Genomic DNA, 9,206 nt, shown 5'->3' on the forward strand with positions numbered 1-9,206 from the left:
CAACTGGGACGTACTAAACTTACCATCATCTATTGATATAATCAGTGGTTTTAAGACTAGTACTGTACTATAAATTGAATTAGCAAAAATATCTTGTCAGTGAAAAAGGCACCAAAACGTCTTTCCAGCCCAGGGGCCCACGTCCTTGTAAATCCGGCCTTGGATCATAGCATTTGCATATAACGGAAACAAGTCAATTTTTTAAACATCCAAATTCATGTCACAGCACCTGTACGCCGGCGTCGCGCCCTGGTTTAGGAGTCTGAGCGCGCTAAACACGGGACATCAAAGATGAGACAGCAGAGCCGGGAGAAGCAGAGAGATGGAGGAGAGCGGCGCAAATGAGCCACACGAGGGGATCCGGGCGCACTCTGCATAAAGAGGCAACTCGGTGCGTGAATACGAGCCAATGCGCTGAGGAGCGAGGTGCAGTTGTGTCTGTGCTCTGCTGCAGGAGATTTTTTTTTTTAATCGCTAAGTGAATTCAGCAGGGGACAGAGAGAGAGAAAGAAAGAGAGAGAAAGAGAGAGAGAGAGAGAACCCTGGTTTGAAATAAAGGGGGAGTATCCATAGGTGAGGAAGGAAGAGGGGAGCGGATAAAAAGAAGAGGAGAGGAAGGGAAGCGGATTGCTGCAGCTCATTCGAGTCAACATAACGCAGGAGTTTAATTCCTCCCTTCCCTTCCGCACCGTCCATAATGACAATCTAATTAGCGGTGCGCCAAAATAAAAAAAAAAATTACGCACAACTTTTTCTTCTTCTCTAGTCACTTTACCGGGTCATCCTCGCCGGTAAATATTAACAAGAAAAGAAAACCAGTGGACCATCGTTCATCACTCGGACCTCAGATCTCCTGCGCTCGCGAGCAACCATCGGGGGTCTGATGGGGGCAGTGGCTGAGGTCGGGAGCTTCGCCAACGGGTTTTTGGATAGCTTTGGAGCCGCTTCAGCTTCGGTCGGTTCGCATTTCGTTCTCACCCCAGCGGGGGCCGTGGACTACAACTCTGCAACGGGACTGATGCTGGGAGGACAGGCGCTGCTGCAGCAGCACCATCACCACCAGCAGCAGCAGCAGAAGCAGCAACAGCAGCAGCCGCAGCAGCAGCACCACCAGCAGCAGGAGAACCTGGTGTCCGCGGAGAGGCTATCCCGGAGCCTGGCAGACCTGAGCCATCTGAAAGGGATCCTGAGGCGGCGGCAGCTTTACTGCAGGACCGGCTTCCATCTGGAGATCCATCCGGACGGGACAGTGGAGGGTACCAGGAAAGACCACAGCAGATTCGGTAGGGACTGTACACTGTAACAAATTGCTGTATAAAAACGGCCAAAACTGAACAGTATCATACTGTTTCTATTGAAAACGGTACTGCACCGTGAAAAACAATGCATTCTGGGCAATTATTACTGTTTTTAATAAAATACTGTAATATACTGTGAGTAGTATTGCATTTTGGGAATGATGTTAGATTCAACGGCAAGGAGACTCTCTTTAAACAGAATGCTACTGTATTTCACAAGAAGACACGTTGTTGTGACATGTGGAAGCAACCTCTAGAATTTTCTTTACAAGGACTATCCATTTGAATCCTGCATTTTATGAGCCAATCCGGTAAGTTGGAGCATAATTTATTTGTTAGATGATGTTGTCATACAGTTGTCATTTTTAAGCAGACTGTACTGCTTAAAGTTACTAAGCTAACTTAGTTAACTTAGTAGCTAACTAAGTTAGCTTAGTTAATCTGTCATGCTGTAATAAGGAAGCTAGCATAACATTATTTGATATATCTTGTAGATAAGAAGGTAATTAATTAAAGTAACCCGTTTTCATTGTTACTTAGTTATTTGCCTGTAGAAACTTCTTTTTTTTTAGATTTAGCTCATACGTTCTTAGGTTGTCAGTAGAAATGTTAAGAAAGATGACCTAACTGGAGAATGAATAAAGATGGCCATAACTTTGCAAAGAAAAACAAAACTCATTGTGGTTTAAGATTTTCACGACAATACGATACAATAACATGCAGATGACACAAGGTTTTGATTTATTTGTATTGCATGAAACACAATATCTTTAAATGAATGTTGTTTTAGAAATAATGGTAAAGGTAATTTGTAGAAGTCACAATACTTGGTATAATTTTTTTTATTTTATTTTTCAGGTGGAAAAGACCATGTGACTGCTGGGCACTGGATGATCAGTCTTGAGAGCCATATTGTATGTGAGGGCATTCAACCAACCTTTGTGACCGGGCTTGCTGCACTGTTTTCAATGTACTACACCTACAATATCAAGAAGAGGCTGCATGTACACTTGAATTCATCCAGAGGTAAGGTTTGTGTCCGTCTGTCCGTCCCCCTCTTTTCCCACCTAGCACACCTTAAATCCTGACTCCTTAAGCATCATATGCTAATCTGAAATTACTGCATTTTCAGGCACTTTCTTGATATCAACCCTGAAAGAGGGACCAAGGCCAGCTGTGGCAAGATCGTCTCCAAGAGGACAGGAAATACTGTTCAAAAGAAGTTGGTCACTGTCAACCCCCATGTTTCAACTCTGCTAAAAAAACCTCATGGACTTCGAGTGGAATTTCATATAGGTTAGTGAGAACTTTCTAACCAGGCTATAAATATGGTTGCCCCTCCACGCAAAAACAAACAAACAAACAAAAAACTATACAGGCATGAAGGCAACTTATCCCTGAACAGGAGTGTTCTTGAGAGATTTTTTTTGGTTTAAAGGTCAGCATAATCTTAGACATCTCTTTTAATTTATAGCATAAATTTTGTTAAGGGTCCCACATTCTGTTCTTCAGATATAATTTGTAATTTTGACTGTACAGGCACAATGTTTAATATAAAATATTGTTTCATTGTCTTATCATTTGAAGTTGGAGCTCTGATTTTGCCCTAAAGGAAATTCAAGTCTAAATGTTTCATTTAAATTTTTATCAAACTAAAATTTGCAATTTTTTTCTATGCTTTAGATTGAAAGTTAAATGTTTCATTTGTTTTATGTTGCATCATATTGTTCCTCACTTCCTCTAAAAGTAGTATTTTGTATTGAAAAAGTAGTGTGCTGAGTTGTACAATGCATTATTTCATAATTTCTTTCATACTTATTTTATTTCAGATTAATCAAAAGGCCACAATTCATGCTTTATTCAAAAACTCTTTAAATCAGTTATTAAAAAATTTATTTTACAAAATAGATGGGGATTTTCTTACTGTTTTTCCAGAATACGACTTACTTTGGACAGTTTACCCTCAACATACTTGTAGAAAAGGTTTAGGTTTAAGGCACACATACGTTGTCGTTTCAAAACCTTCTTCTTTATTATGTGGCCCACTAAAGACTGTGTATGAGTCAATGTTTGAGTTGGTGCTTTTTTTTCCCAAATAAATGTTGGTTGACATGATGGAACTTACATTTTCTAAGTGTTTTTTTTTATGTTTCTATTTTGTATTGGAAATTTACAGTAGTAAGCTGTATGTGAATTCAACAGTAATGATACCATAGAAAAACTGTAAAATACTGGCAACACAGCTGCCAGTAATCTACTGTAAATCTGATAAAAACAGCAATGCACTGTAATCAAAAGATTTCTTTTGTGACAGTAATATACTGTAAAGTTGATTACAGTAAGGGTACTGTGTTTTTACAGTATAATGCTGGCAACCCTGCTGCCAGCATTATACTGTAAAAATACAGGGCAATTTGTTACAGTGTACGGTTGGCACTAGAGTAGTAGCAGCAGCAGCAGTAGTAATAGTAAAGGAGAGCGCAATAAATACACAAATAAAAATGACAAAATCTGTGCAGTGCCATGGTTATATTTAATAAACTGGGCTCACTTTAAAAATAAATAAATAAATATTTAAACTAGACATTTTAGGAATAGTGCTGGACTGCGCCATTTACATCACAGCACGCAATACTCCGACACTCAAGTCATGCAGGATCATTTGTTCGTCATTAATCCCTCTGATGAAGGCTGATGCTGCTCTCACTCGTACACGTTCTAGTCATTCAGCAGGGGATAGAGAAGGTTTCCCAGCGAGAGGGAAGGTTTCCCTCTCGCTGGGACAAGAAAGACGCTGGAATTGGTCAGCGTTTTGCACATTTCTGCTGTGTTCCCTTTTTGAGGTTCAGGACAGCAGCTTTTCTTCATCACAGTGGACTTCTGCGGGGGGACCGCTTAGTGCTTCCCGGGATGCGGAACTTCTTGTTCTCGAGTCAGGCACTTCCACCTCTTGACGCAGTTTGATGCAAGAGCACAGCGCGTCTCAGGCTCAGTGGCAACTTTTGAGATGGGCGATATGGCTCACGGCCCAGGGCGCTATTCTACCGCGGGAATATATGAATAATATCTATACATGCAACCGCATAAACATATATATAAATGTAGAGAAAAATGGGATGTGTTTTTTTATATAAATATGTTTTATCCTTACCTCAGCCGTTTACTTGTGTAGATATTAAAGAAACATGGAGCAGAGATCATTCAACCTCATTTTAAAACATGGGCGGGTCTAGACAGGGGACTAGCAGGGGCCAGTGCCCTTGTTACCCTGTAGAGCAGTGGTACACCAACCTTTTTTTATTTTTGCCCCGATTTTCCCTTTACATCAGTCTTACAACGTCCTGCAGTGTGTGGTGTGTTACATGGTGGTGTGTTGAATACGCCCAATCGAAAATCAGGCTTATTCAACATTGTCTAGGCCCGATTATTGCAGCCTGTGGGGTTTTCCTTGACTGGGAGCAGAACGCAGCCTGTTGAATGTGACAAGTAGCCAATCAGAAAGCGTCGTGACGTAAGAACGGAGGGGAATCCCAAACAGTTGACATGGCAACTGAGAATCCGGTGGACATCGGAGGTGATATGTGGAAATGTTTATTATTATATGTAAAGGTCATTTTTATATACGTTTATGGAATCGGTTCGTGTGTGGTGTGTTGCTCCTGCCGTGTGGCTGGACACACGAACCGATCGAACCTGTTGTACGTTTATCGTGTCGCGTGTGGTCACAGAAGTTTGGAAAATCCTTGCCTCATTAGCGAGCCGGTCGCCATGTCATGCAGAGCTTGGGATGTGGGAATCACCTACCAGAATAAATCCATTCTCCTGTCTCTTCTCTGGGCCTTTTTCCCCTTCACAAAGAAACTTTCCAAAGAATCTGATCTGTTTCTTACTCATTTTGATGCTTGTGGGATCAATGTTGGCGCGCAACCGAGAGAATCCGGTTAAAGGATTTTCAAAGAAAAAGATCCTCCAGGCTCAAATAATTCATAAAATGGAAATATTTAATTCTTTCTTGTGTGGCCCGATACTAATTGGTCCACGGACCAGTACCGGTCCACGGGCCAGGGGTTGGGGACCACTGCTGTAGAGTCACTTTCTTGTGATTTTCATTGGAACAGAAAACGCAACTGATTGGTTGCTGGGACCATGTTTTGCCTTCACACTTTCACTTTTATTTTAATTATAAAGTTAAAATGTTGCAGTTAAATATATATATAATTTTTCTTTATTTCGTTGTCTTTGTTTTGTGCCTCAACTTAAAAAACAAGGACCCTTCCCTGCCCCCTCGTGTTCAATCTGGTCTAGAGCCACCAGTGTCCGAAAGTCTTTACACACTCACTGCTCTCATGTACACATGGTGCTTTAAAAACCACCACAAATTTGTTTAACTTGTCTATGTGTGACTTGAGTAACAGTTCAGGTGCTCTTTGGGGCCCTCTGTTGGTAAGGGAGTGCCAAGCAGCTTCTTAGTTTGCTAAAGGTTTGGGACAGATCTGTGTCAGAGGTCATTATAGTCTTGTGTTGTTGTTTTATACGTATGGACACTGTTCTTCCACATTTACGTTAACCTCGATGTAAATTTTTCTATTTTCTTTTGCCTTCGCAGGTATTCTGGAGTTCATCAGTCTTGCGGTTGGTCTGGTCAGTATCAGAGGGGTGGACAGTGGCCTTTACCTGGCCATGAACAGCAAGGGGGAGCTGTATGGATCGGTAAGGATCACACATTTAGTAAACATACACTCAGTGCTGATTTTTGCTGAATGATTCTCTCCATCTACACGGATCAATAATCTAATGTGGTTCTATTGTCAAAAATTAACAAAAGGAAACATGGAAATGCTTTTATGCTTGTGCATTTTTATAAAATTGTATTCATCTCAAATTGTCTTTTTAGCAAATCTCTGTGGAGTGGATAGTAGTTCAGTTCCATTTTTTACAAGTTGAAGCATTTTAGAATGTGAAAGTGTTGGGTTTTTTTCTGCATCACAAAGTTAACGTCCTTTATTTTTTCTCACAGGAAAAGTTGTCAGCGGAGTGCGTTTTCAGGGAGCAGTTTGAGGAAAACTGGTACAACACTTACTCCTCAAACATCTACCGACATGGGGAGAAAGGGGCCTTCTACTTTGTTGGACTGAACAAAGATGGGACATCGCGGGACGGAACAAGGTCGCGACGGCATCAGAGGTTCACGCACTTCCTACCGAGGCCCGTCGACCCAGAGAGAGTCCCCGACCTGTACAGAGACATACTGGGCCAGAGCTGAGGGTTAAAAGCCACCTGTGCCCTAACGCAACCAAAGCTGGTCGAAACAGGCCAACTGAGTGCGCCAAACGTTATCCTTTCCTTTTTTTTGGAGATGGTGGATCTTGCGGATCTGGACGGAACAGGATCGCGAAGAAAGCACCGAGTGTAGTCCACGCTGTTGGGTTGGAGAGGGAAGGAAAAAAGTCTGGGATATGAGAAGAAAAACGCAAGTGGACTCAAACAAAGGGACACAGAGGAGGTTCCTCAAATGTTCCTCATTGGCCTACGGAAAGACCCTGGTGGCCAAGAGGATAAATTTTTTTTTTGGGGGGATTTTCATCAGTGACAAAATCCAAATACATGCTCAAATGGACAGGATCTGATAGTCGTGTGATTAACCACCAGCTGCTGGTAGCCTTTCACAGCCATGTCTGCTGGGACTTCACTGCTCCACTACTATCAGTAGATGTTTTAGTTGTTTTTTTCTGTCTAACATTACCGAGGCTGCTATGGCTTGTTTGTATTTAAAAAAAAAAAAAAAAAAAAAAAAAAAAGAACAATAGTTTTATGCACTGGAAAGCAGCCATGCTTGTTCTGGAAATCAGCTGCTGCTCAGAAACTACCACTGCTCTGCAAAGTTCGAGAGGATGACGAAATGAGAGACGGGTCTTTTTGGTTGAAACACGAGGGACTCGTTCAGTGAAGGAATTTACCTGTTGTACACCCGACTGTCCGCAGTCACGACAGCGAGCGTCTGGTTGATAAAAGGCAAACATTTTGATGGATTTTATTATTTATATGTTGTTGTTTTTTTTTCGCCCTTAGGGCACACACTATATTTATTTCATATATTTATTTATTTCAAGAATATATTTTTACAGGTATGAGATGAAATAAAACAAAAATACCCTGAAAAACAAAAGAGATTTTTTTGTTGCATTTATTACATTTGCCTATGCACATTTTTTTTTCTTTTTTTTTTACATGAAGTTTTTATGCTTTTCGCTTAAATACTGCTAAACTGATATACAACTCTAATATGTGTGTAAAAATGTCCATTTGGGATCGTTATGTTACTGGACCGTCCAAATGAATCACAATTTCAACAGACCAGCTATTCCACTCAGAAGAAAAAAAGAACTGGTTAGGATTTTCAGCAGCAGAACACGAACCACCAAAACCAATCAAATAAACTGGAAGGTACTGGAACACTACCGTCCCCAGGGACCCAAGTGTAACATCAATCAGAACTGACAGGGCACTGATCAAAACAGAGGCACCTTTTCCCAAAATCTTCCCAGCTTGTCTGTCTGTAGAAACGACTCATGGTCAAAGAGACATATTTGGTCACAATAACTACAAGAACGTTTGGAGAAGTCAGGGCGAGGCTTTCAAACCTAATAATGCAGTGAAGCACAGTGGTGGTATGATCATGCTATGGGGCTGTTTTACTGTCAGCGGTGCTGTTGCATTATACAAACCAAAAAAAGAAAAAAAATCCATAAAAATTAAGGACTTCTTCCAAATTCTTCAACTTCACCTGAAACCAAACGCTACATGGTAAATTGAGCGTCTAACAGAACAATGATCCTTTGAGCACACATCAAAGCTGGTTCTCATATCCCCGGCCAAATAGCATCGAAAAATGGTTTACAGACTTGAATGAGGACTTAGACTAGGTGTGTCCAAGGAAACCAATAAGTTTAATTCATTCAACCAGAAGAATCAAAAAGTGTATTGGTTCTGTATACACAAAAATCAGTCAGGGTGGATTTATACGTTGTGTACACACATCTCTTGTGGTCTTAAATTTGTATATCTAAAATTAAGGCCTTTACATTTCTTAAATTCATTCAAATAATGTAAATTAGCATTTAAATATGCAAATCATATCTTAAATTGTGTCATAGCAAGACTTTTCAATCTTTCTCGCGTGACTTTCCTGTCACACAAAGGTTTGAGTCACGTGCAGATGTCTTCATTAGGACTCGTGGTGGTTGAGGCTACCGCTACCTAGCTGCTAACATACATTTTGTTAGCTACACAGATACGTTTTTATAGGTCTCTTATGGGCATGTGGAAATTTATCAGCAATTGACAACATGTGCGATTTTCTTCCGTGAATTTCTGTCATCATAAAGAGTCTTAAATCTGTGTTGGGGAAACTTGCAGAACTTGTATGTATCCTTCCAAGCTTGAACGAGCGAACGAAAATCCTCAACAATTTCAAATTTGTGCAGCCATGTCTTAATTTTGAAAATTATGGAAGCTGCACGTTTTACCATCAGTTAAGGAAGAGTTCGAGTTTGTCATCAGAAGCTGAAAATGTACATAAAAGTTGTTGAGTAAACTTCGATGTAAAACAATATTTTCTTCAATGCTGTCTAAAGTCTTCTTCTATTGCATCAATTGTTCTATATACCCAATAACATTACGTCACCTTGCTATTTTAATTATTTCAGTTCCGTAACCTTGTCAGAGTCCCATTTTAACACATTTTCCATGTAAGAAAGGATCATCACGGTCTTTAAAAGTTAAAAATGTTGGTTAAGCACTAGACAGAAAGATGGGTAATCAATAACATTAAATCATTTGTGAGAGGAGCCACACTCCCTCTGACAGACGCTGCAATTAGCAGCGGGACCAGAGATCTGCTACTCTTTC

The 9,206-nt window shown here is 40.6% G+C and overlaps 1 protein-coding gene across 3 annotated transcripts; it reads left to right on the plus strand.

Annotated features, from left to right (window-relative positions):
- Positions 1-573: 573 nt before the first annotated feature.
- LOC122829771 (fibroblast growth factor 9-like) lies at positions 574-7,464 on the plus strand. Of its 3 annotated transcripts, XR_006370423.1 has the most exons (5): positions 574-1,283; positions 2,157-2,324; positions 2,431-2,594; positions 5,905-6,008; positions 6,316-6,348. XR_006370423.1 is itself a non-coding variant. In XM_044114598.1 (3 exons), the coding sequence occupies exons 1-3, from the start codon at positions 884-886 to the stop codon at positions 6,559-6,561; spliced, it is 750 nt and encodes a 249-aa protein (XP_043970533.1). In that variant the 5' UTR covers positions 574-883; the 3' UTR covers positions 6,562-7,464. The 3 variants fall into 3 exon arrangements, 2 of the variants coding, with proteins under 2 accessions (XP_043970533.1, XP_043970534.1); XM_044114598.1 differs by lacking the exons at positions 2,157-2,324; positions 2,431-2,594 and having other exon boundaries at positions 6,316-7,464; XM_044114599.1 differs by lacking the exons at positions 5,905-6,008; positions 6,316-6,348 and having other exon boundaries at positions 2,431-3,626.
- Positions 7,465-9,206: the final 1,742 nt, after the last annotated feature.

The sequence above is a fragment of the Gambusia affinis genome, linkage group LG04, assembly GCF_019740435.1.
Source record: "Gambusia affinis linkage group LG04, SWU_Gaff_1.0, whole genome shotgun sequence".
NCBI lineage: Eukaryota > Metazoa > Chordata > Actinopteri > Cyprinodontiformes > Poeciliidae > Gambusia > Gambusia affinis.

Excerpts from the sequence above, each read along its gene's own strand:
- LOC122829771 (XM_044114598.1), top strand. The coding sequence starts at position 884 with ATGGGGGCAGTGGCTGAGGTCGGGAGCTTCGCCAACGGGTTTTTGGAT. Across the intron at positions 1,284-5,904 it reads GAAAGACCACAGCAGATTCG|GTATTCTGGAGTTCATCAGT; the intron begins GTAGGGACTGTA and ends TTGCCTTCGCAG. Across the intron at positions 6,009-6,315 it reads AGGGGGAGCTGTATGGATCG|GAAAAGTTGTCAGCGGAGTG; the intron begins GTAAGGATCACA and ends TTTTTCTCACAG.